This window comes from Mchenga conophoros, linkage group LG18 (genome assembly GCF_057382185.1).
Source record: "Mchenga conophoros isolate Kocher_MC1m ecotype Shallow Benthic linkage group LG18, M_conophoros_male_GT1.1, whole genome shotgun sequence".
NCBI lineage: Eukaryota > Metazoa > Chordata > Actinopteri > Cichliformes > Cichlidae > Mchenga > Mchenga conophoros.
The window spans coordinates 35410933-35436977 of NC_140543.1; the positions used below are offsets into that span (position 1 = coordinate 35410933).

Below are 26045 nucleotides of genomic sequence, written 5' to 3' on the forward strand. Positions count from 1 at the left end.
GGACATGTAAGACTGCCCTGTTAGACTTCTACCACCAGCATGCAAACACCAACTGGTAGAATATTTTCATTAACCACCTCAGAGTTCAGGCAGAAATGGGGACCCTTCACAGTTAATGGTAAAATTTAATACCCAAAATTAAATGAAAAAATGAATGACATCGAGTTAATGAGGAAGTGGTTGTATAAGTAGCACAGTGAGCTTTCCCCTCTCCCTGTTCCCTGTTAACTGAGTGGTGGGTTCCAAAAGATGACACACCAGTTAGAAGTAGGCTGGGTGTTATTTGAAAGGTTTTGGTCTAAATATTCTGTTTTAGTTTTCATAAGCAGGCGTGAGCGTGGTTGGTTTTGTTGTGTTTTGTTTATATAGCCGTAACACTTGCATCCACACTCATCATATTATTGATGCTGCTGTACTTATGTCATCCGTGTGTATTGTATTGGTTTTTATACAGTATGTTTTTTTGTGTCTGGTACAGACGCTGGCCAGAGAATGAATCTTTAATTGGCTTATTGAGCTTTGTCTCACAGCAGCTGTAGCCCCAGAAATATGATTTTGTATTTTTATTACCTACATTGAATACTGGGGATGGGTATCGTTTAGGTTTTATCCGATACCGGTGCCAAACCGGCACTTTTGAAACGGTGCCGGTGCTCAAACGGTGCTCAAACCGGTGCTTAAAGAATAGAGAACACAAAATTGGTCCAAAACCTCTCATGTTCAGCTGTTTCCCTCTTTTTCTTTGGTCATTTTAGCCTTTTTAGCCAGGGTGAAGGGAGTATCTGCCATCAAACAAGAAGACAGCTGCATGTAGCTATGATGATGTTTGCTAGTTCACCTTACATGCATTAATGTAATAACGTGGTTAGCCTACTCAACGTAAATTACACACGAACAACATTAAGCTACTCACGCAGAGAAGAACGGCTGCTGCTGCATCATCATCCTCATCATTTCTGCTACACTGGCAGGGCTAGGGGCCAGGACTCTGCTCTTCGTGTTTTTGGGGGATGTTGCTCCGGGTCCGATAACAGGCACCACACCCGCAGTAGATGTGCTCGGTGTGAGGTCTCGCAGCAAGCTATCAAATATCAAGACCAGACTTTGACCGCTTCGCCTTGGACATTTTTAATCTGTAGCTCTGCTCTAAAAGAACGTATGTACCTGGGCCCGCCTACTATCCTCGGAAACGTAAAATGATTGGCTAGAAGTGTATCACAGCTCAGGAAAAAAAGCACCAAAAAAAAGTACCGAAATGTGCGCTGCTTTTCGGTCTGGTTACTACCGTTTATGTCAGAACCGGTGCGATCGTGGCACCGGATACCGGTACCCATCCCTATTGAATACTGACTCTAAAGACATTTTGTGTGTTTCATAGAGCATCTTTGCTTCACCAGAATGTATTTTGTGTTTTGGCCATCTGCATGACTATAAGGTATGTTAAAATCACCGTTGTGGTGTCTTTTCAGAAACTGATGGATGAAGTACCGCTCGGTGATAAGGTGCCACGAAAGAAGTAGAGGATGCTCAGTTCCTGTTTTATATCATTTGTAACTACATTAACCGTTCAACTTAAAACTCAGCAACAAGACAAGATGATCCAGAAGATCCCTGTTTTTCAGGTGGACAATGTATTAGTGTTCACTTATACCTCTGTGATAGTGTAAATAAATAGTTTGACTTTGTCAGAAAACCACATTTCAAAATCAACGTATGTGAGCTGGAACATGAGACAAGCTCTGACTAAATCATTTAAATCAGCTGAATGTTCTTTTGTGTAAAACTGTTGAGCAACAACATTTCTTTACATTTTTCTTCCGCAGAGAGACTTTCTTGAGCAATAGTTCTTCAGGTTTTCTCAAGTTTTTTCGAAGTTTGGATGTTGCCTGCTTTTCACTTACAGTTATGTAACACTGACCTATAACTCATTCAAGCATAAAAAATGCTCCTAACTCAAGAGATGAACCAGTGATGTGTCCTCACATATCAAACTACGTCACAAAGAAATCAATTTTAAATCATATTTGTAGGCACACTTGCAGCCTTCCAAAAACACAGTGTGTTTCCCCTTCTTTAGGTATGTCTGTGAAAAATGCCAAAGATATCACATTTTGACAGGCATAGAATAATATTTCTGTACCAACAAGGTGATGGCTAAAGAACAGCATCATGGCCGAGGGAATTACAAAAAACTGTCTACAGCAGATAAACAACATCTACAAATCACGTCCTAAAAAAGGAAGAAAAATCTGTCAAAGCTCCGACACAGGAACTGAGTGATTTACGTGATTTGTTTCTCTTAAGGAAGGGAAACAGAGAAAAAGCCGAACTACACAAGAACCGGACTGAAATGAGTGGCAACAGATCTTAAATCATCATCAATATGGACGAATGATATCAGGGAGGTACAGTAGTGAATATCAACAGAGTTTAGTTCCAAAAGCCGCGTTTCAGCTTTTGGACTTTAGAATTGTACAGACGTTGTTTTTGGCTTCCATGTGTGTTTCAATACGTTTCAAAAATCACTGCACTTGCTCCCATTTTCCTCGCAAAATTCAAAGAAGTGAGAGTTGCTTTGAGACGTTTACACAGTACTGTACACTGAGGCTTTGCTTCTTTTTTCCTCAAATGAACAGCCAGTATTTCGGCTGGATCTTTTTATTGTGCCAACCAAATAAAACAAAACTTTCCTCTTTTCTCAAACTCGCTGTTTCACTCCCCAGCTGTGAGACGTAGCCTTACTTATATAATACACAGATGTGAATACAAGGGCAAATACTTTTATTTTCAATTGGCTTCAGCAGCAAATGAATCACTAAGGTAGCGATATATTTTTTTTGTTTTACTACGTTACCAAAGTTTATTGAAAGATGTATTGAAATCAGCTTGACTGTAACATTGGATTTGATTGGAGCAAATTAACATCTTATTGAAATTATAAGTGCTTGCATCACTACGTAAGCTCACATAAGAGCTTACTTAGTGATTAAGTAAGTTAACCTAATTAATCTTAAGTAAGTTAAGAGCCAAGAGAATAAAAGTTGTCCACTCTGCAGGGATGAAAACAAATGAAGGATTGTAAACTCAGAATCCACAGGTGACTGCATGTTTTGCAAAGGCTGTTACTGCAGAAAGTAAACAAGTTCTATTGATACATAAAAATTCATCTTTTATTTCCTTTCTTATAAAATGCTACATTTCCACAACTTTGTTTTTACTGGCCATTTGAGAGTGGTAGGTTGCATGTAAAAATCAGAATGCTTACACTTGACAGACAGATAATGGTTTGACCAAATGAATAACATACTGAGAGTTTAAAAGCTGCCGTTTGTAATAAGCAAGAACATAAGTCCCTGTGAAAGTGTATTCTGTGTCATGTACTGTGTCTAATAAAGCATTCATAACATGACTGATACCCTTTTTATACAGTTTGGTAATGTTTATGCTGATCATCTGGTTAATCTACACACGAAGCAGATGAACCATACAACATATACAATATGATGTGGTGCGTAGCAACAGTCACAGACATGACTCTAAGCAGGACATTCGAGGAACCGTATTAAATATTGCCGTGAATGGAAATAAAATTTGACAATCTGCAAATTATGCAGAGCCTGTATTTATGTGATTTTACAACAAATCCAGTTCGGAAACAGTGATCAGAAGAATCGTTATCATTTTCATTCATGCTAAAAACATGTTCTGTAACATGTGTGTGTCGTATGTCATCAATACAATCCCATACCATTGAGAATATAGGGTACGAGCTCTGTGCTAGACCCAAGATGTAGCGTCCAGGACCGTTGAGTGGTTCTTTGTCCAAAGAAGGCTCCAGCATTTCTAGGTCTTGCATATATGATGTTAGGCTGGAGTACTAGCATTTGGCAGTCGTTCACTGAAACTCTCACTATGACATAGGACGCAGGGTTAAGAAAACTTTTCACAACATTTTGATGTGGAGGAGTGGAAGCTCTACTCTGAGCCCCTCCTTTATAACCGAGTTCCTCACCCCATCATTAAGGGAGAGCCTACTACCTCACCCGTCGAAAGAAGCTCATTTGCACCTCTTGTATTTCAGTCTCATTCTTTCAGTTACTACCCAGAGCTCCTAACCAACTTAATAACAGCCACGATTATTTCAGTTATGTTCCTACTCCACAGTTGAGGGTAGGAACATAGATCAACCAGTAAATTGACAGTTTCACTTTCATGCTCACAACAGCCTAGAACAGCATCCATCTCACTCCATCTGTCAATCTCATGCTCTGCTCTCACATCCCCAAGATACTTAAACTCTTCTGTTAGGTCTATACTTGTAGACCTCGCTGACTCAGAGACTTATTCCCGTGAACAAAGCAAGACAGAGCGCGATCCATTTTAACTTGCAAGGGGAGCCGATCGGACCAGGGTCTTGGAGCTGCGAGTTCCTCACCTGATCCCAGACAACTCCAAACTCCGGCCCCCTCTCGCAGCTCTTTTATTAACTCGGTGGTCACACAATCATCTCATTAATCATGCAACAGATAAAACACTCACATGTGAACATCTGTTGTGTGTGTGTCTATGAGCATGTGATGTGATATGTGTATGTGTGTCTGTGTAGGAAACAGGTGAGCATTCATGCTAAAGACCTAATCACCTTGCACGATGACAATCATATTGATCCACAATTCTCTAACATCTTCCACTCGGGGAAACAACTCATCAACAACCTGGAATGGGCAGCTGATAACAGTGGTTGGACCTCCTGATTCCCATCCTGGGTGCTTCACACGTGCCTGCAAACCAGTCTAGTGCAAGCTGGAGGTCACTGCCTGATAAGGCCACAACCAGAACAGAAACCACATCGCTCCTGCTGAATCTGAGGTGCAACTAACAAATGGAACCCTCTGCTGCACCCTGGCATAGCCCCTCCAAGAAGGCTGAAAAGTGAGAGCCCTCGGAAATCAGAGCACATGCTCCAGTCCCCTTTCTTGAGAAGGGGTACCACCACACTTATCTGCCAGTCCGGTCACAGGCATTGTGACCAACTTCCATGTGATACTGAAGAGACATCTGGCTTCATGGACACATAGAGCTGGGTGTCACCTGCATAGCAATGAAAATGTATGCTATGCCTTTTAATGATATTGCCTAAGGGAAGCATGTATAATGTAAATAGAGCAGGAAAACAATTTCTGTGATGATAAACAATCATAAACATAGAAAACATTTAATTTAATCTTTCAAAGCAGAAAAACAAATACTGCCGTTTTTAGCTCTTTCTACACCTTAAATTTCCAGTCCTGGCTTGATAAACAGTCATGATTGTTTGAATGCTTCTACTCTCATATTAGTTAACAGTAACAATGTTTCATCAAACTAAAAGGATTATCTTCAACTTTTGATTTTGAAGTTAGCTCGTGGGTAACTTCCTGAAACTTGACGAGTCACTCAGAGGACTGAAGGCGGTGCTCTCTAGCACTGACCTGGAGCCAGTGGCAGTGATATCTAGTTTTATTGTAACTGAGGAGATTGTATATGTATTTTATTGTATTGTAAGCATACAATACTTTTTAAAACTACCACTGTGAATTGCATTTCTTATGACTATCCATCCATTTTCTTTCGCTTATCCGGGGGCGATTAGAGGAACGGCAGCCTAAGCACAGAAGCCCAGACCTCATGTCTGGGGGAACATCAAGCCGTTCTCTGACCCGAGGCCTCCTCCCATTGGGAACACCTCACCAAGGGGTCATCCTTATCAGATGCCCGGACCATCTCAGCTGCCACCTTTCAATTTGGAGGAGTAGCAGCTCTACTCTGAGCCCCTTTCAGATGGTTGAACTCCTCGCCCTAAGGGAGAGGCCAGCCACCCTTTGGAGAAAGCTCATTTACGCTGTTTGTGTCTGCAATTTCGTTCTTTCGGTCACTACCATAGGTGAGGGTAGGAACATAGCTCGACTGGTAAATCAAGAGCTATGCTTGTACGTTCAGCTCCCTCTTCATTACGATGGGCTGGTACAGGGTCTGCATCACTGCAGCTAAGCACCGATAAATCTGTCGATCTCCTGCTCCCCTCTCTCCTCACTCGTGAATAAGACCTCAAGATATTTAAACTCCTCCACTTGGAGCAGCAACTCATCCTTGACCTGGTGTGAGCACTCCACTCTGGATGAGGACCGTGGCCTCAAACTTGGAGGTGCTGATTCTCATTCCTGCCACTTCACATTTAGCTGTGAACCACTCCAGTGTGAGCTGGAGGCCACCACCTAATGAAGCCAACAGAAACACACGATCTGTGAAAAGCAGAGATGAGAATCTGAGATGATCCAAGTAGAAGCCTTTTCCCACTTGGCTAAAAGTACAAATTCTGTTCTCTTCAATAAAAATGAACTGCAATAGTGACAAAGGGCAGCCCTGATGGAGCGAAACTTATTGCTGACAATGTGAACCAAGCTATTGCAACAGTTGAATAAAAATGCAATGGCTTGTAGCAACAGGCCGAACACCCCATACTGCTGAAGTACTTCCAGTAGAATTCTCTGACATGTAGACTGGTTGGGCAAACTCCCAAATATCTTAGAGTGGATAAAGAGCTGGTCCTGTGTTTCACAACCAGGACAAATACCACATTGTTTCTCCTGAATCCTAGGTTTGACCAACAGACAGACTCACCCTCCTGTACCCTGCTATAGACTTTCCTGGAGAGGCTGAGGAATGTGATTCCCCTATAGTTGGAGCACACCCTTCAGTCCTCCTTCTTGAAGATGAGAACCACATCCCCAGTCTGCAAATCCAGAGGTACCACCCTAGATATCCATGCTACATTGTAGAGGAATGTCAACCAGCAACAGCCTGGTTTAACTGCCTCAGTGACAACACCCCCAGTGACGAATGAGCCGCCCCCTTATCCCCTCGTCCTGCTTCAGAAGATGTGTCAGTGGGATTAAGCAGGTCCTCAAAGTATTCCTTCCACCGCCCGACAACATCCTCAGCTGAGGTCAGCAGCACTACACCTGCACTATACACAGTGTAGCTATGACTGTCTACAAGGGCTAAGTGCATACTCTGTTCAATGTAAGCATGGTTAGCTTTAAAAAAAAGAAAGAAGAAGATTTGAGTAAGATAAACATGATGTTTGATGTTTCATTGTAAAATATCACTCAGCAGTGACTCCATGACCCACAAGCACCTCCACTCAGTGACCATGGGATATTTCTTTTTAGATTGAGCACTGACACATATTTATTGTATTTTTAATTATGGTGTTTCATAGGAATTACCACACCAGACTTTGAATGTTGTATATGAAAATCAAGTGCCTTTTATGTGACACTGGCTCATTAGTCAAAGTGTACTTTAAGTCTTCCTTATATGCATTTTTTTTTAGGCTACCTTTTTAACAACTGGTAAGGAGCAAGAGATTAAAAGATGAAATGTTGCCCTTACAGTGCTTTCTCCTTAGTAGGTCAGTGAGAACTCTCCATGTAAACGAAAACATTTGCTTTGCCCTGTCCATATTTCTCAGAGTAGTTAATGTCCTTGTGTTCTTCCCACTTTGTTGCCACAGTATGTGGAAGGTTTGAGTGGGAGGCAAACCTCCCGTAAGAGCATGGACCGCAACGTCCTGCAGATGCTGCTGAGTTAACAACTGGATCTGTCCATGGTGCTGAAACCGTGTTCAGGCCTCCGGATGTTTCTATCCTGGTTCACATATCAGCTGCATGCTTTTAGTTACACTGAGAGGGACATGTTTGCTCTTCATGGCTGATTTAGGAGAGTCTTTGTATTGTAACAGCGCTCAAATGATAAGGAAACTGCCGAGAGACGGAAAACAGCAAAGAGAGGGAGAGTCGAGGGGGTTGGGGGAGATGATGTCATAGTTTTTAGTCTGTGCCAAGCAGATGGCTGCAGCCGTCCTCCTGTCGCTTAGCTCCTGCTTCCATCTCCATCCCAAACATCAGCCTCAGCTCCGGTGACTTACAAGCGCTGGAAACGGAAGCCGTTTAGAAGGACACAAAGCGGAAACGTCCTCGTGTGCGCTGTATGTGAGCGAATGATCCTCGAAGCATAGTCCAAATCTGATATGGACGAAAATACCGGACCAAGCACGGGGCTTCGATCGCTCTTCACTTTTGTCTTCATTCTGTATTATGACCAGACGACAGTGTGGACGAGCTAGTCCTGCCCAGAAAGGAGGAGGAGGAGTAGGAGACACACGCACAAGGGTGTCGACGGAGAGAGGCAGGAGCAGAGGAGCTAAGGCGGGGAGCAACCGGGGGAAATAGACTAGCTAATACATCAAGATACTGATAATGGCTGCTAAATCGGACGGGGTCCTGAAGATGAAGAAGAGCGACGTGGCCTTCACCCCTCTGCAAAACTCGGAGCACTCTGGCTCGGTGCAGGGACTCCACCCGGGCGGCCAGCTGGACTCTGCGGGCACCGGGGACGGGGATTTTGCCAACGGGGAGTCGCGGTGCTGCGGTGGGGGAGGCTCAAACTCGACGTGCCTTCGTCTGGGAAAAGGGCAGCAGAAATATACGGTGTGGGACTGCTTGTGGATCGTAGCCGCCGTGGCCGTTTATTTGGCCGACGTGGGCACCGACGTGTGGCTGTCGGTCGACTACTACCTCCGCCACGACTATTGGTGGTTCGGCCCGACGCTCTTTTTCGTTGTGTTGGGTTCCTTCTCGGTCCAGCTCTTTAGCTTCAGATGGTTCGTCCACGACTTCAGCACCGAGGACGGTGCCGATTCTGTCACCGATTGCTCCCTCATGGATGGGAATAAATTGCTTAGCGGCTCGGCCTCACACGGTGATGTTACTGCTCAACACCACCCGGCCACGCCGCAGAGGCAGGCGTCGACCGCCAGCAAGAACACCACCACTAACAGCACGGCGAGCACAGCGCTGGGAAACAGGAATAGGAAACGCTCGGCCTACTACTCCTTCTGTGTGTGGTTCGGCCAGTCCGTCATTCACATCATGCAGCTGGGCCAGATATGGAGGTAGGATGGAGGCCTTGGGCTGGCGTGCAAATGTATGTGTTTAAAATATTTAAATGACAGAGCAGAGGGCTGCTTTTAGGACCGGCTGCCATCTTTAGCCCCCCCACACACACACATGTTCCTGTGTTTACCTCTCCACCCTGTGTTAAAAACACGGGAAACTAGCCCAGGCCTCCCAGTCACAAAGGTAGTGGTGCCTTTGTGGTACAAATGTTGTGGCTCCTTTCTGTTGTCCTTTAAAACAAATGTAGATATATTGAGTCCAAGCTTAAGTCCTTTGCTGTGTGTCTTTCTCCCATTTCATCGTCCACTCTCCACTACTACACTATCTACTAAAGGCAAAAGGCTGAAAGAAAAGTTTCATTCATTAGTAGTAGACCATTGTAATATACGTTCACAGTTTGAACTAAACTGAATCTGTTGTACACGTTCTAAGGTTTGCACCTATAGACCTGAAGGAAGAAGGTGTTGTGGCACTTTAATCACCTCTGACAAACTTTATTTCCGTTAACATTAACATTTTTCCTCCTTTATTCCTCGAACAGCAGAGAGATTCAAACGATGCAGATTTACAAAATCTGCAACTTGTGAATTGGTTTATGCATTTTCAGCTCAGAGTGAAGTATGTGTATAAGTATATAGTTTGCAGCATAACTATGCTGCAATAGGCATAGGCTGCTGGGGGATTCCCATGATGCATTGAGTTTTTCCTTTCCAGTCACCTTTCTCACTCACTATGTGTTAACAGACCTCTCTGCATTGAATCAGTATTATTGTAGGGTCTACCTTACAATATAAAGCGCCTTGAGGCGACTGCTGTTGTGATTTGCTGCTGTATAAATAAAATTGAATTGAATATTTGTCGGTTTGTGAGGCTCTGCCTTCTTCCTGAAACCAGTCAGAGTAACACCTTAAAATCTGGACAAATCATTTGTCGAGGTTGTTTGGTGTTTGTTTATTCACAGTGGATTCTAAGTAACCTAAATAACAAATATCTCCAACGACAAAGGAAGAAAGATTTCTTTCTTTAAAATCGTGAAGTATTATACTGGCCTTGTCAGAAAAGGCCCTGTTCCATGGTGAGATTGCTTTCTCTGTGTTTGTGCAGAGCAGGGCGGAGCCCTTATTTACAGACCTTTGATGCACAGGTAGGCTAATGCATCTGTTTTGTATTGGAAAAGTAACCACAAAGGAAAGGTTGTATTTTGGACACATTTTTGGATATCAGTTCTCATTGTTTTGTTTTTTTTCCACAATGTGTTTTGCAAGCCTTTACCCAAACTTTCTGGTTAAAATGAACATAAAGTTCCTTTTGAAAATGTCTGACTCTTTTATTTGAAAAAAATCATGCAGTCCGGTTTCTGAAGGCGATTACCATTACAACATATAATGTGGAAGGACAGACACAGGGCTGTAAAGCCAAATCTCAGACGGGGTTTGGACTTTGTGTTGTTTGATATACAAACAGTTTGTGGGACTTTATCATTTTCAACATCTGTTGGAAAAGAACAAATTCCAAGAGAATTACTGTGACTTATATGAATCCTTATGTAGAGAGTATATTAGCCTGTCATTATAAACACAATGGTAACTTTAGATGGGAGGACCTAAGGTGTTATTCACCATCCAATAACTTTATAAATAGTGCACACTGAGGTCCTTAAGGTAAGATAGAGCCTGATTCTTCAAGACCTTTAAATGCAGAGATAATTCTGGATTTAACAGGGAGCCAATATAAGAGATATATGCTCTGTCTTTATAATCCCTGTTGGTTCTTACTGCAGCATTTTGAATCGGTCGAAGGCTTTCGGGGAGTTTTTATTTAATAATGAATTTCAATAGTCTAGCCTAGAAGTAATAAATGCGTAAATGAATTTTTCAGCTTCACTGTGAGAGGACACGTTTCTAATTTTAGTGAGCTTGAACAAATGCCAGAAAGCAGTCCTGCATATTTGTTTAACGTGTGCATTGAATGACAGAGTATCTAGTTAGACACCGAGTACAATAACCTGAGTTTTATCTGAATTTAGAAGCAGGAAATCAGAGGTCATCCAGGTCTTTATGTCTTAAGTTTAACTAATTGTGTTGTCCTGTGAAACACCCAGGACCATGACATATCTGACTTCACGGATCGATAAGATCGATATTATTTGCAAAGGAATTAAATGCTATGCTATGCCTTTTAATTAACACTGCCAAAGGGAAGCATATATAGAATAGAATAGAATAGAATAGAATACTTTTATTTGTCAATTTCTTCAAATGTACTTGCCATACAAAGGAATTGAAATTACGTTTCACACTGTCCCATGCGTAGACATTGACAACAATAAGGTGCAGATGCACAACAAAAACAGCCCTAACAATAAAGTAATAAATAGTAATATAATAATATAAATAGTGCTAAAAGAAATACTAAAAATATATATATAGTTGCAGGTGTGTGCAATTGCAATGCAAGTCAGGAATGTTTTCAGTTCTTGGTTCAGAGAGTGTTTCTTTGTTGGAGAGTGTGCGTGGGTGAGGGGGAGTAGAGTCCAATCTGTCTTCCTATACTTCTGCCAATCTGGTGATTCTGCTGGCTGGGAGTCGGGAGGGAAGAGAGTTCAGCAGTCTCACAGCCTGGTGGATGAAGCTGTTGGTGAGCCTGGTAGTGCGGGAGTGGAGACTTCTGTATCTCTTTCCAGAGGGCAGGAGGCTGAACAGACAGTGCGCGGGGTGGGTTGCATCGTTGACAATTGTGATGGCTTTGCGGGTGAGGCGAGTGGTGTAAATGTCTTGCAGGGAGGGGAGTGGTACACCAACTATCCTCTCAGCTGTTCTCACAATGCGTTGTAGAGCTTTTCTGTTATAGTCAGTGCAGCTACCGCCCCACACAGTGATGCAGCTGGAGAGGATACTTTCAATAGTGCCTCTGTAGAATGTAGTCAGGATGGGTGGTGGAGCACTTGCCCGCTTGAGTTTGCGCAGGAAGTAGAGGCGCTGTTGTGCTTTCTTGGCCAGTGATGCTGTGCTGGTGGTCCAAGAGAGGTCCTCACTGATGTGCACCCCCAGGAACTTGGTGCTGCTCACCCTCTCCACCGCAGCGCCGTCGATGGTCAATGGGGGGTGACAGGTGTGGCCTCTCTGGAAGTTGACAATAATCTCCTTGGTCTTACTGACATTTAGCAGGAGGTTGTTGTCTCTGCACCACGTGGTCAGGAGCTCAACCTCTTTCCTGTAGTGGGTCTCATCGCCCTTGATGATGAGCCCCACCAGCGTTGTGTCGTCCGCAAACTTCACAAGGTGGTTGGAGCTGTAGGTTGGTGTGCAGTCATGTGTCAACAGGGTGAAGAGCAGAGGACTGAGCACACAGCCTTGTGGAGCCCCCGTGCTCAGGGTGATGCTGTTTGAGACCTTGTTGCCCACACGCACCGCTTGAGGCCTCTGGCTGAGGAAATCCAGCAGCCAGTTGCAGAGGGAGGTGCTGAGGCCCAGTCTGTCCAGTTTACAGATGAGTTGTTGTGGTATTATGGTGTTGAATGCTGAGCTAAAGTCTATGAACAGCATTCTCACATATGAGTCTTTCTTGTCCAGATGAGTTAGGGCTGGGTGGAGGGCAGAGCAGATTGCATCCTCTGTGGATCGTTTCGCTCTGTATGCGAACTGGTGTGGGTCCAGGGTGGGAGGTAGGGTGGATTTGATGTGTGACATGACTAGTCGTTCAAAGCACTTCATAATAATGGGTGTCAGTGCCACGGGGCGATAGTCATTGAAACAGGCTGGGGATGGTTTCTTTGGCACAGGTATGATGGTGGCAGTCTTGAAGCATGATGGGACAGTGGCTTGCCTCAGGGAGGTGTTAAAGATGTCTGTGAAGACATTCTTCAGCTCCTCTGCGCAGTCTTTCAGCACACTACCAGGGATGTTATCTGGACCCGCTGCTTTCCGGGCGTTGATGGTGATGAGTGTCCTCTTCATATATATTGTAGATAAAACTGGTATTAGCATAGAACTCTGTGGAATGCCATAATAAAGCTGTATGTGTGAAGAAGACTCGCTGTTTACGTGAAAACATTTGAATGTATTATGTGGAGTTTAAAGCTCTACCACCTGAGCTACAACCAGCTGCAGCTCAGGTGGTAGAGCAGGTCACCTACTAATTGGAAGGTTGGTGATTCCCCATCTCATCCAGTCTGCATAACAAATATGCCTGAAAGAACTTACAGGGCAAAAAAACTGAAGGGCTGGTTGTGTAAAGCGCTTCGAGTGCTCAGATGAAGTAGAAGAATCAGTCCATTTAGATGAAATTCAGACCATTGCAGCACATTTAAAATCTTTGGCATGCTTTTATCTGCAGTTTTGAATGCTGCACTGAGGTCCAGCAGGACAGAGCTGAGTCTACTCGAGGAACCGTCACTAAAGCAGTTTCAATTCCACGATGAAACTTAACTGAAATTCTTTAAATAGACCATTCCTCTGCAGACGATCGGTTAAATCAGTAAAAGCTGGGTGAAGTGGTCACTTTTTAAGTAATTGTTTAATTACTGCCACCTTAAAGGCTTGTAATACGTATCCCATTCATAGAGACAGGTTCATCGTATTTAAAATTGAAGCATATGAAAAGTTACCACAATTAAAATGAAAATAAAATACCGTCTCTCACTGATCCCGTACAAACCCTCCACTGCCTGGTTTAAGTTACTAGACTCAAAGATCCGAAAATATTTATGGAAAAATAAACCATCACAAATAAGTTTGAAAAGTCTAAACACAGTGGTGGTCGAGAGCTACCAAGTTTTTATGTTTCAGAAAGATTAACTCAAGCTGCTTATGCATCCCATGGCTGGGCCTAGAATAGAACAGAACAGTATCAAGCATCATAATTGATTTATGGCTTAACATAAACCCTCTGTTCTGTCTTCAGTTATCTCCTGTAAACCCATTTGGAACAATCCAAATATTTATGAGTAAAATGAATCAAAAAACATTCTGTCATGGCATCAGGAGTGGATAAAAGAAATCTAGAACATGTTATTCAACTTTATCAGGAACACATTTTAAAATATGGAATCGGCAACAACAGGTTTCTTGAATATCGACATTTTAAATCTTTTATGCAGGAAAGATTTAATCCCGATCAGCTGAACTTAGAAATATCTACAGATCAAAGCTTGTGGTCACAAATATGCTTTAATACCTTCAAAATGACTAAAAGTGTCATGGGCGTCTCACGCTGTTTCTTTTTGTTTGTTTGTTTGCTTTTTAATCCTGTCCTATATGACAGCTTTTGCAATCAGAATTATAGATCTGAATGCTTTTTATTGTCACTACACACGTACAATGAAATTCAGAGCAACTGTGGAAAAAACGGGGGTAAGGTGCACAGTTCTGTGGCACCATAAACATCTGAACAGCTTCAATATCAAATGTATACATATAAAACAATATTGTTATATATTTACAGTGTAGGTGATTGCACGTAAATTCACTCTTACAGAGTAGTGATGGTTGTTTGTGTAGTCTGTGTAGAGAGGAAGTCCTTTGATTGGGGGTGGAATGATCTGGATCCACTGTTGTGCCAAACACATTTTGTTTTGCCAAGAACAGCTCCTTAGATTCTCTACAGGCTCCTCTTGTTCAGGGCTTATCTGATTATTTTGTCATTTCTATCTGTGTTATTTCAGTCATTATACGTAGTACACAGTATGACCATGTCTAAGGCAGGACAGGCAGTAAAAGGATAGAGTAGAAGTAGAAATGCACAATGTCTCTTCAACTACGGCACCTGTAAGGAAAACAAACATGCAGCACCTGAAACACAGACATTTGAAAATGCACAGGTACATAAGTCAACAATCTTTTTGTTGTGTGTGTGTGTGTGTGTGTGTGTGGCTCACTAGGCCTTGGTCCCTGTGGGACACTCTTCTTGAGTGTGGGGAGGTTTCCATCTCCACTGGTTGTTGGATGTGGGTACTTGCTGGCCCTCAGGCCTGTGGTCTGAAGTGGTTTGACCTCTTTGTTGCATGCTGGGGTTCCCGCCAGGTGTCAGGCAGTTCTTGGGCACCTAGGGTCCTGTGGCCCTGTTCTCAGCTCGTGCTGGGAGGCCGACTTCGGCTGGAGTCTGCTGCCTCCTGCTCCTGGTTCTCTGGTGCTCCTGCCTTTTGGCTGTGGGCACTCCATCTGGGGCCTCCCTCTGCTCCTCTGGGGTAGATCCTCTTGGCAAAACTGTCAGACAGGTCAGGTTTCTTAAAACGGATATTGAAAGAATGAGTCTTTGACTAAAGGTAGGCCTTCTCTGACCTGCTCTAATAGACAGGAGGAAGAGATTACTGAAGTTAACCCAGAAATATCAACAGGAGAGAAAGAATATAACTCAATAACAAGAAATAATTAATAAATAATAGCGGGATGCAATGTTTCATCTGTGGGATGATTATGGATCATTTTCTCTAGTGTTTGAAATTTTACTTCTGAAGAATTTTATGAAGTCATTACTAGTTTGGGTTAAAGGGATGGTTGGCTCAACAGAGCTCTGAGTGTCAGCCTGGCTACACCCTGGGGTTGTTCTTATTGTCTTCAATCAGTGATGAATAGTAAGATGTTCTGGCTTTACAGAGGGCCTTTTTAAAATGCAACAGTTTTTCTAGGCTAAAAGATTTTCTACATTAGTGAGATGAGATGAGCCACAGTATCCAGACCTACATGCAGTGAGGATCTAAGACTATTAACAAGATAATCATCGTCAGTGGGAGGAGAGTTTAGGTCTGCACTGTGCTGGCACATGGCATCAAGATAACAGTGGAGGAATTGACTTTTAGAAAGACACCAGCCACAGTGATGTGTTCCCCACTGCTGTGTAATCTGTTATTGTAAATTTAAATACGCAGCAGTGAACACAATTTCTTTGTTTAATTCAAGAGCACTTTGAAAAACAAACTGACCTGATACCAGCGTATCTAAATTAAGGCAGCATGTACAAACAATGAAAGATACAAACTAAATTCTAAACTCTAAACATCCCAAAGACGCCTTCCTGCATAAACCGTTTCAATGACGGACGCTTCATATTTGCTTTACCATTGTTTGACTTCTTGGCTAATCTTAATGATGTTATTTTTGTTAAAATACTGTATCGATGTTTTCAACCTACAAAACTGTCCACGGTTCATCATACCATGAACCGTCATTGACTTGGCTTAAAGCTTAATCAGGTTAAGTTTAGGTTAGCTTCTGTGAAACCGTGTGTCTGTTGTGGGTTTCACATTCAAAGGCTTATTTATCGACTGCTTACATTATTCATGCTCCTCCTCCTGCAGGAGGGGGACTGCTCGTGTGGTTACAGAGTCGACTGTTTGTAACAGCAAAGCTACAGTCTGCACATGGACAGTGAGCCAGGCTGTAAAATAAACTGCTGGCCCCAGTTCTATGCTTTCATGAAAATAAGATCGCAGTTATATGAAATCTTTGACAGCAGTTTATCCATAAACTACCTAAAGTACATAACACCAGATATATATATATATTTGTTATACTGCAGGATGACACTTCTCTATTACAACTATATGACTCCAGGGGTTGAAATAGCTGTTAGGGTTATTCTTGTGTTATTTGCTGATTTGTTTACTTTCTGAGGGCATAAATAAATAGATGTTTATTCATGCAGTCATTGCCGACACTGGATATAGCAACCTTTTAAAAATCATTTGAAACTGTAAAGCTTTGCACATTGACATACATTTTCAAATGGATACTATTGCAAATACAGAATGATTCAAATCAATTTAATGTTACACCTTCTTCACCCTGTTATGCAACAATTTAGATAAAGAAATATGTTTTTAGTGATGGTGCCCCCTGTGGACAGAAACATGCATAACTGCAGAGAACATCTGCTTTTTCTCCTACAATACAAATACAAAATAGTGGACACATTCACTGCATCGTGGCTGGTGGTTCGAAACGTTGCACCTTTGTAAGGGCCAATAGGCAGAGAGTAAGGTGGTGCTAAAAAGTGATGACGTCCTGTGATGGGCTGCGAGTTACCCATCTAACAATGTGACATCGAGTGTTTCAATGTTTGATTTAGTCGTTTTTTGGACCATGACACAATCTTTGGATTTTGCCTCTGTACTCTAACATAGTGTGTTTTTAATCAAGTAATGAAAATATGATTAAAATTCAGGTTTTAATTCGAGTTTTTAGCCAAAGTGTTGAATTAGCTGTGAAAAAGTGGTGACTGAAAAATGTCTTTCTCTTCAGAAACTCTTGGGTTGCTTTGTAGCGTACTTTGTGTCATTGTGGATTTGCACTGTCTTTACATCTTAGTTATAGACTCATACACCTGCCTGTTTAAGAGTATTCTTAACTGGCTCAGTGTTAGCAAGGCATTTCTCTTAACAAGTGAGAAATTCCTGCACTGTTCCTACCTTTTGTTGTTGAGTTTACCAGTGCATTCCTGCTTTTTAGGAGTATGATCACTGATTGATTGTTTGGCTTCGAATAAAGTTTATTCTGTCTTTCTGATTGATTTAGTTGGGTTTCTCATTCATTTGCGTCAACATTTTCCATAGTTGGTATATTTGGAATTTGGTACCTTTTCACTATGATGAAAGTGATGGACACCTTGGTTGTGTTCAGCATTTGGAATCAGCTCCAGATCTCTTATCAGCTTGATTTGTCAGTGAACAACAACATCAGTGTTGCAGCCAGGTGAAGTTGGATTACGCTTGAAAAGGAAAAAACGATAAAATTGGCTGTCATAACTCCCATTTTGACCTCGGGACTTCCAGGTTATACTCGGCACAGATGTTCCTGTACACTCCTCCCCCCTCCCTTTCCAAACGCCTTCGACGCTTATTCCCTTCCGATGCTGACGGGGATCAAGGAACCAGCGCACGCAGGCCCGGATGTGCTGTCTATACTGGCTGTCTCTCACCCTTTACCCCCCCTGTTGCTTGTCATGTGTTTCTTTGGTGTATTAAGAGTTTTTCATGTGCAGAGGTGTTTTTTTCTGTTCTCAAACTGATCTCCCTGTTGGAGCTCAGTCTGGGGGGAGTTATTTTTTTCTCCTTATCTTTCCTCATGTGGTGCATTTTCCATTGTTATCCCTCTCTGACCTGTCTTCCCCATGTGATGTTTTGTGTAATGTATGTATGGTCGGAGGGTAAGATGGTGCCGCCATTGCGTGCAATAGGTCGGCAGCCTTATGAAATTTCCCCTTGTGGGACTAATAAAGGTAAATCAAATCAAATCAAATATCAAATCAAATCAAAATGAATCAGAGGTTTTGACTGGAGCAGAGAGAAAGTTTTGCTAGCTGAGGTTACTGAGCAGGTTATGAACTGCAGTGTCATTTTGTTAGCTTACTTTCCCAGCAGTATTTGGTGGCATCTCTGTGGAAACCTGCTAAAGCTCAGTGGAATGGTTTGGAGAGGATCTGCAGGATCTGGGCTGGAAATATTTATAATTGATAGACTGAGAGAAGGAGGTCCATGATAAGATGATTAAAGAAAAGCAGATAGACTATAAGACTTTAAAAAGTCTGGTTGGAAATGTACTGTGAGTGCCACATAATGTGGCAATGTATAAAACACAGATATGAGAACACAACAGACACAGACAGAGAGAATATGTTTGGGGTGTGGTCCCAATCCTGAACTTTAGATAAAGGTTCATCATTTAGGACCAAAGAAGTGAAAAGGTCACTAGTACACAACCGTTCAGTCTCCTCTGGAGCCACAGCTTCACCATGTGTCTGGTCCATCTGACCATGAATAGACTGCAGCTTAAATGCTATCAGCTCAGATTCAATTCTAAAATTCTTTACTGCAACTTAATTTCACAGTCCATTAGCATGCTGCTAAATGACTGTGTGTTTTGGTGGTAGTGGTAATGGGAAAGAGACAATGGAAATGAATGCTTCACAGACAGAGAGAGAATAAAATGTAGGCTGGAGGCAAGCTGAAAAGTAGTAATGATGCATTTCTTCAAAAGAGTGTTTGCTTCAGGTAAAGACAGGAAAGGTTGAGCTGCAGTGTGCGTGCTTCTGTCCATGCTGCAACCCAACACAATAGATTTTCACTCTCTTTTTTTGTAAAGTTAAATTGGATGTGTTATAATGCTTTATATCAAGAATTTATCAAATTCTAATTCAGAATTTCATATCTGCGGCTACAGCCACATTTACTGTTTGACATGTTTGGTGTCCTGCGACCATACTTTTCTTTCCCTGGTGAACACGTGGGTAGATCCAGGTTGTGGTTTGTTCTGTCAGAGGTTTCTTGTGCTGTAGAAAAACTTTCCTCCCTCCTGTGGTGAGTATCAGGTATCATCAACATATATACACTAATAACCTATAAAAGATGACACATCTCATTTACCCTGGTCAGCCTGTTTCTAGTCTGTTGTTGGGACCCAACCAGCACTGATCAGCATGAGACTCAGGCTGTGTCCGGTCAGTAAAAAACAACTTAAATATAAATACAATCAGTGTTTATATTTAAGTCAGGGCAGCTATGGCTACAGTGTAGCTGCCATCACCAGTGTGTGAACGTGTGAATGACTGAATGTAGTGTAAAGTGCTTTGGGGTCCTTAGGGACTGAGTAAAGCGCTATACAAATACAGGCCATTTACAAAGAAAGAACAATACAGTATCCACATCTGCACCAAATCTTCAGCAGTCTTCCAACCAGCTTATTAATCAACCAAAGACCCAGACAGACTTTTAATTCATTTGAAAGTCTGATGCTTAGCCTCATCCACCCCAGCTGTGAAACTCAGAAACCAGTCTTACTTGTTATCATCTATCGTCCACCTGGGCCTTACACAGAGTTTCTGTCTGATTTCTCAGACTTTATATCTAATTTAGTGCTCAGCTCAGATAAAATAATTATTGTGGGTGATTTTAACATCCATGTAGATGCTAAAAATGACAGCCTCAACATGGCATTTAATCTGTTATTAGACTCAATTGGTTTCTCTCAAAATGTAAAAGAACCCACCCACCACTTTAATCACACTCTAGATCTTGTTTTAACATATGGCATAGAAACTGAACATTTAACAGTGTTTCCTGAAAACCCTCTGCTGTCTGATCATTTCCTGATAACATTTACATTTACAATAATTGATTACACAGCGGTGAAGAGTAGACTTTATCACAGTAGATGTCTTTCTGAAAGCGCTGTAACTAAGTTTAAGAATATAATCCACCCACTGTTATCATCTTCAATGCCCTGTACCAACACAGAGCAGAGCAGCTATCTGAACGCTACCCCAACAGAGGTCGATTATCTTGTTAATAATTTCACCTCCTCACTACGTACGACTCTGGATACTGTAGCTCCTGTGAAAACTAAGGCCTCAAATCAAGAAACCAAGTATTTGACTCCGTGGTATACAGTGGTCCCTTGTTTATGGCAGGAGTTACATCCTGCCATAAACATCGCGATAGCTGAAATCTGCAAAGTAGCCAACTTTATTTTTTACAGTTATTTCTGATGTTTTAAGGCTGTAAAAGCCCTCACTACAAACTTTATACACTTTTCTCAGACAGGCATGAACGCTTTCACACTTTTCTATCTTGTTTAAACACTCTCAAAGACCTTTGTAGAAAAGTAAGTCCAGTATTATAGAATGAAACCAAAGGCACCAGCAGGTGACGACATTTCGCCGACGTTGTTGTGTTTGTTGTGGAGAAAACTTACAAACATAAAGCACTTCAGAGTCACACTGCTAACGATCGAAGATTTATGTGAATTTGACAAGCTGAATGCATTCTGTACTGTACAGGAGACACGGCACGAGAATAATTGGCAATGGTCTACCTACAGCCAATCAGGATGCAGAGCACAATGCGCTGTAAAAAAGAAAAAAGAAAAAAACATGCACAATTGCACAACCAAAATAATCTGCGAAACAGCGAGGCCGCGAAAGGTGAACCACATTATAGCGAGGAACCACTGTACTTCTCAAACACGTAGCCTAAAGCAGATAATCTGTAAGCTGGAGAGGAAATGGCGTGTCACAAATTTAGAAGATCATCATTTAGCCTGGAGAAATAGTTTGTTGCTTTACTTAAAAAAAAGAAAAGGAAAAAAAAGCAATGCTGAACTACTGTAATTCATTATTATCAGGATGTCCTAAAAACTCCCTGAAAAGCCATCAGCTAATCCAAAATGCTGCAGCAAGAGTCCTGACAGGGACTAGAAAGAGAGCAGATTTCTCCTGTTTTGGCTTCCTGTTAAGTCCAGAATTCAAAATCCTGCTCCTCACATACAAGGTCTTAAATAATCAGGCCCCATCTTATCTTAATGACCTTGTAGTACCATATCACCCTATTAGAGCACTTTGCTCTCGCTCTGCAGGCCTACTTGTTGTTCCTAGAGTATTTAAAAGTAGAATGGGAGGGAGAGCAGCATGTCTTTATCCTGTCTACCTCCCCCAATCACAGCAGATGGCCCCGCCCCTCCCTGAGCCTGGTTCTCCCGGAGGTTTCTTCCTGTTAAAAGGGAGTTTTTCCTTCCCACTGTCGCCAAAGTGCTTGTTGGGGTTTTCTATGCATGTCAATACAATTACAATATAAAGCGCCCTGAGGTGACTGTTGTTGTGATTTGGCGCTGTATAAATATATTGAATTAAATAGCGTGGGTTGTCTATTGATTCAGTGCCTGGCTGTGTGAGTCTGTGTGTTGAGATATTCTTGTGTAAGATACCGAATCCCAAGCTGCTTCATTGAGGGCAATTTGTATGAAAACATGGTGCTAAAGGATAAAAACAGAAGGTGCTTGGGTGTTTGAACAATAGTAGTAAAATTATTTTTAGTGCTCAGTTAGAGAAGAAAAGCACAATACAGTATATACACTGTGTGTGTGTGTGTGTGTGTGTGTGTGTGTGTGTGTGTGTGTGTGTGGTGAGAGAGATGTGCTTAAAAAGCTGTTAAGGGTCATGAAGGAACAGGTGATGCACATCAGAGCAAGCATCCAGGAAACATTAAAGGCCAAGTGAAAAGTCTAAACTGGGAGATTCTGTTAGTACAACAAAATAAAGCAAAAACACTGTGAAAAGTGTTTTGTGCGCTCTGCTGAGAAGGTGATTGTCTGCAGACTCCCATCTCTGCAGGACCTGTATACCTCCAGGACACTGGGGTGTGCAGCTGGGATGACAGCTGACCCTTCTCACCCTGGACAGTCTGTTTGACCTGCTCCCCTCAGGCAGGAGGTTCCTATCCGGTCGTTAAGTGATGACGTGACGAATCCTACTTCCGGGTCTAAAGTAGTCTGCGTTTAATATGGCTTTTGTGTTGTTAACATGTTTAATGTTATGTATTTTCTTCTATTTAATCTCAAAAAGCTCCTAAAAACAGTCAGTGATCACTGTTGACCTCCCTCGGCTTTTATTACCACTAATCATTTATTTAAGCTCAGTTTTTAAAAACTTAGGATGTAACTACAGCCCAGCCCATGCAGCAGTATATGAATGACTAACCTCGTATTGTGGATGGATTATCTCATTTGTTCTCCTGGCTGAAGTTTGGTCCTTTTACAGCATCCTGCTATGCGATTACATTTGTTCCTGACCACCGAGAACACTCACGGTAACTTTTATCGAGTGGAAAAAAAGTTAGCTTGTTTATATTATGCTAACATAGCTGTGTCGCTAGCGGTCACGTAGCACATCATTATATACCAGCTAGCCCAACTTCAGTAACCCTACAAACGTCACTGCTGTTTAGTTTTCTGTCTTCATTTATGCTGGAAGTGATAGCAGAGCTGTACGTTTGAATTTGTTTCCAAAACCTCGCAGTCAGGACATGCTATATTGTATTTAGATAGAAGCTAGCGAGCTAACTTCCTGCTAAATGTCATAACTTCCGTTTTCATGGATGCCTGGATGTTAAACTCAATTGTTACACCTGGTAGAGCAGAACGCTGATCATTTTATTAAAGATGAAAGACTTTAGACAGTTTTTCAACTCTCAGTAATGCCATAGTGATCGTTTGATATATGGACCTGCAGCGGAGTTTAGACCCAGACACGGCTAGTGACGTCAGACTGAACAACCGGATAGGAACAGTTTCTTTCCCTCTGCTGTTGGACACATGAACAATACACCACAAACACATGACCCGATACTGTGTTCTGTGCATCTGTTCCATTTTTGCACTGATCATCACCTGCGCACATGTATATATTAATCTGCTTAGCACTTTTAATTTTTCTGTTTATTTAAGTGTAAACCTGCTCAACATTTGGCATTAAAACCCTTTCTGATTCGGATTCCCACAAAATCATTGAATGATCTGGATGAGACGTCTCAGTAATATTTTTGCCATGAAGTTTTATGCTATGGGACCAGAATAGATTATCAAAAGTAACCTTTAACTGTCTTCATATGTCAGTTAGCAGCAGCCTTGTGTTACAGATTATCAATGTTTCTACTGTTAGAAATTAATAACATTATTATATACATTTGTCCAAATTTCCTTCCATTTGGTACTTCCAAGAGAAGTTGAGTTATAAAGTTTGGATTTCAGAAGAGTTGATGTACTGTGCTTGAATGTTTGAGCATGCATGGTGGATGTTCAAGCACTGTATTTTTCCCCTCAGGTATTTCCACACCATCTACCTGGGTGTTCGGAGTCGCCAGGGTGCTGAGACGGAGCGCTGGCGTTACTACTGGAGGATGGTCTATGAGTTTGCAGATGTGAGCATGCTGCATCTACTGGCAACCTTTCTGGAGAGCGCTCCACAACTGGTGCTTCAGCTGTGCATTATCATCCAGACACACAAGCTCCAGGCTGTGCAAGGTAGTAGCCCCACACACATTCAAACAATGCTGCACAATTGTGTGACCATACTGATGCCAAACATTTTTATATATGGCTTGTATTTATATAGCGCTTTACTTAGTCCATAAGGACCCCAAAGTGCTTTACACTACATTCAGTCATCCACACATTCACACACTGGTGATGGCAGCTACATTGTAGCCACAGCCACCCTGGGGCGCACTGACAGAGGCGAGGCTGCCGGACACTGGCGCCACCGGGCCCTCTGACCACCACCAGTAAGCAACGGGTGAAGTGTCTTGCCCAAGGACACAACGACCGAGACTGTCAGAGCTGGGGCTCGAACCGGCAACCTTCCAGTTACAAGACTAACTCCCAACCCTTGAGCCACGATCGCCATGATTGTAGCTGAAGCTGGCAGAGCTATTTGTTTGTGTGTACATGCTATCTTATGGATAGAAATGATTCTTCAAAGTCACATGTGAATTGGAATTCTGTCTGTAATTCTGTGTATAGACAGAATTTCTAGGTGCAGCCAGCGAGCAGAGGGTTTGTGGTTCAGGTGACTTAAGATCACAACTGTGGTTTTTGCAGATTATTTGATTTTGTTGGCTTTATTTAGCCATTTATTTAGCCCTCATTTATGGTCTTGGTAGAAATGAGCTTCTCCAAATCAAAGAAAGCTAGCTGAGGTGGTTCAGACATCAGGCAAGGATGCCTCACAGGCACATCCAAGGTGTTATGGCCAAGTCTGACTGGGAACCTGCTTGTGAGTTTTACCAGTATTTCTGATTTGTTGCACTCTGAACTTTAATTCTCAATAATATAAATGAATAATTCTCTGATTCCGTTAGCTTTCAAACCTTTTCAGTCAAATGGCTGTAGTTAAACATCCAGTTCTCTCACCCGGTGCTTAGTTCATCATCCTGGATGTGCAAGACTTGCTGCAGTGTCATGGTCATGTAATGTCCATTTCCTAATTATGCAATAACCTGTGAAGCAGATGAAAGATCAGGAGGTTTTTTTTTAGTAGCTTTGCACTGAATCTGGAAATATGAGGCCCAAAGAAAAGTGTGTGCTAAAAAATAGCTAAAAAGAACAATCAAAGAACTTTTACTTGGTCAAGAAAAAAACATTTACGGCATCTACCCCATGACTAGAAAACTCTGGAGGAGAAAGTCTACAAATCAGGGTTTTTACAACAAGATGCACATGATGAAACGCTTACTGCAAAAACAACCAATGAGTTTCTCTAGACAAAGACGTTGGATATCTTGTTATGTTGTTGAACATGACAAGATGTGTTACAGTTCAATTTTATTTATATATATTTTATTTATATTGCACCAAATCATGAGAACAAAGGTTCTAACTATGCAAATGATTCAAGGTGGAATAAGAATGCCCTGGAGCAGTATCTGTACCTGCTGCATTCATCTTTCCAAGTGTGGTGTCAGGTTTATATTGTTGATTGTCATTTATGCTTAGAAAAATTTACTCATATATGCTTAGAGTTTTATAATGGAATGCGTAATGATAGAGGTCTGATCCGTAGCAGCCTGCAAAGACTGTGTGCCTCTATGACAAAGTGGAGGAGCAGTTGCAATGCTCTCCATTTGTCCCATATGTGTTTATCTTTTTTTGCACATTGTACACATTATTCTGTTTCTATGTATTTGCTATGATTTGCTATTTGTCAAGTAACATTGCTTCACTCACTATCCCAGGTTTGTTTGTGGAAGCGTTTTGTTGCCGGAAAATCAAACATGCTGCAAATTAAGGCAAATACTCAGTTACATGTTTCTTTATACTTTATTATGTTACAGATTAAGTCATTTGTTCATACTTACTTTGTTTGTCTTTTCAGTCTTCATGAGGGTCAGGTGTGGGGAAACGCCCGCCTGGCATTTCCTCATTTTAAAGTCCTGATGATGTCACACATGACATCAGCAGGTCAAACCAAGTGGAGGGGTTTGTTTTTCCATAGAGATGCTTCCTTTTGTTTGTGTTAAGGTTTAAAGGGATTTGTTGAATGTTTTCCCTTTCGTTAACACTGCCATTTAGTTGTGTAAATGTGCATGTTAGAAGTGTGTAGAGGTTTTGTGTTTTTAGATCATCTGTGTAGAGCTTTAGATCCCTCAGTTTGAGTGAGTGGTACTGGCTGGGCAATTGGAGGGAAATTGATGGCCCTATTTAAAGCCAGTCTCTACCAGCTGCAGCAGAGAGGAGAGGAGAGGAGAGGAGAGGAGAGGAGAGGAGAGGAGAGGAGAGGAGAGGA

The 26045-nt window shown here is 42.0% G+C and overlaps 2 protein-coding genes and 1 long non-coding RNA gene across 3 annotated transcripts in view; 2 read left to right on the plus strand and 1 right to left on the minus strand.

The window, feature by feature from the left end:
- The window catches only part of rnf31 (ring finger protein 31), a 56213-nt gene extending 52791 nt beyond the window's left edge, over positions 1 to 3422 (plus strand). Inside the window, exon 24 of the mRNA XM_085253713.1 lies at positions 1470 to 3422. Coding sequence (XP_085109839.1) covers positions 1470 to 1520 — 51 coding nt within the window. The 3' untranslated portion in view covers positions 1521 to 3422. The remainder of the gene's footprint in view (positions 1 to 1469) is intronic.
- A 4466-nt stretch (positions 3423 to 7888) lies between these two features.
- xkr4 (XK related 4) overlaps positions 7889 to 26045 on the plus strand; it is a 29379-nt gene continuing 11222 nt past the window's right edge. The window contains exons 1-2 of the mRNA XM_085253719.1: positions 7889 to 8995; positions 23586 to 23785. Coding sequence (XP_085109845.1) covers positions 8301 to 8995; positions 23586 to 23785 — 895 coding nt within the window. The 5' untranslated portion in view covers positions 7889 to 8300. The remainder of the gene's footprint in view (positions 8996 to 23585; positions 23786 to 26045) is intronic.
- LOC146554275 (uncharacterized) lies at positions 14115 to 24695 on the minus strand. Its single transcript, XR_014889427.1, has 3 exons — positions 24674 to 24695; positions 14875 to 15202; positions 14115 to 14762 (listed from the first exon to the last, which is right to left on the minus strand). It is a non-coding gene; the product is annotated as an uncharacterized LOC146554275 (long non-coding RNA).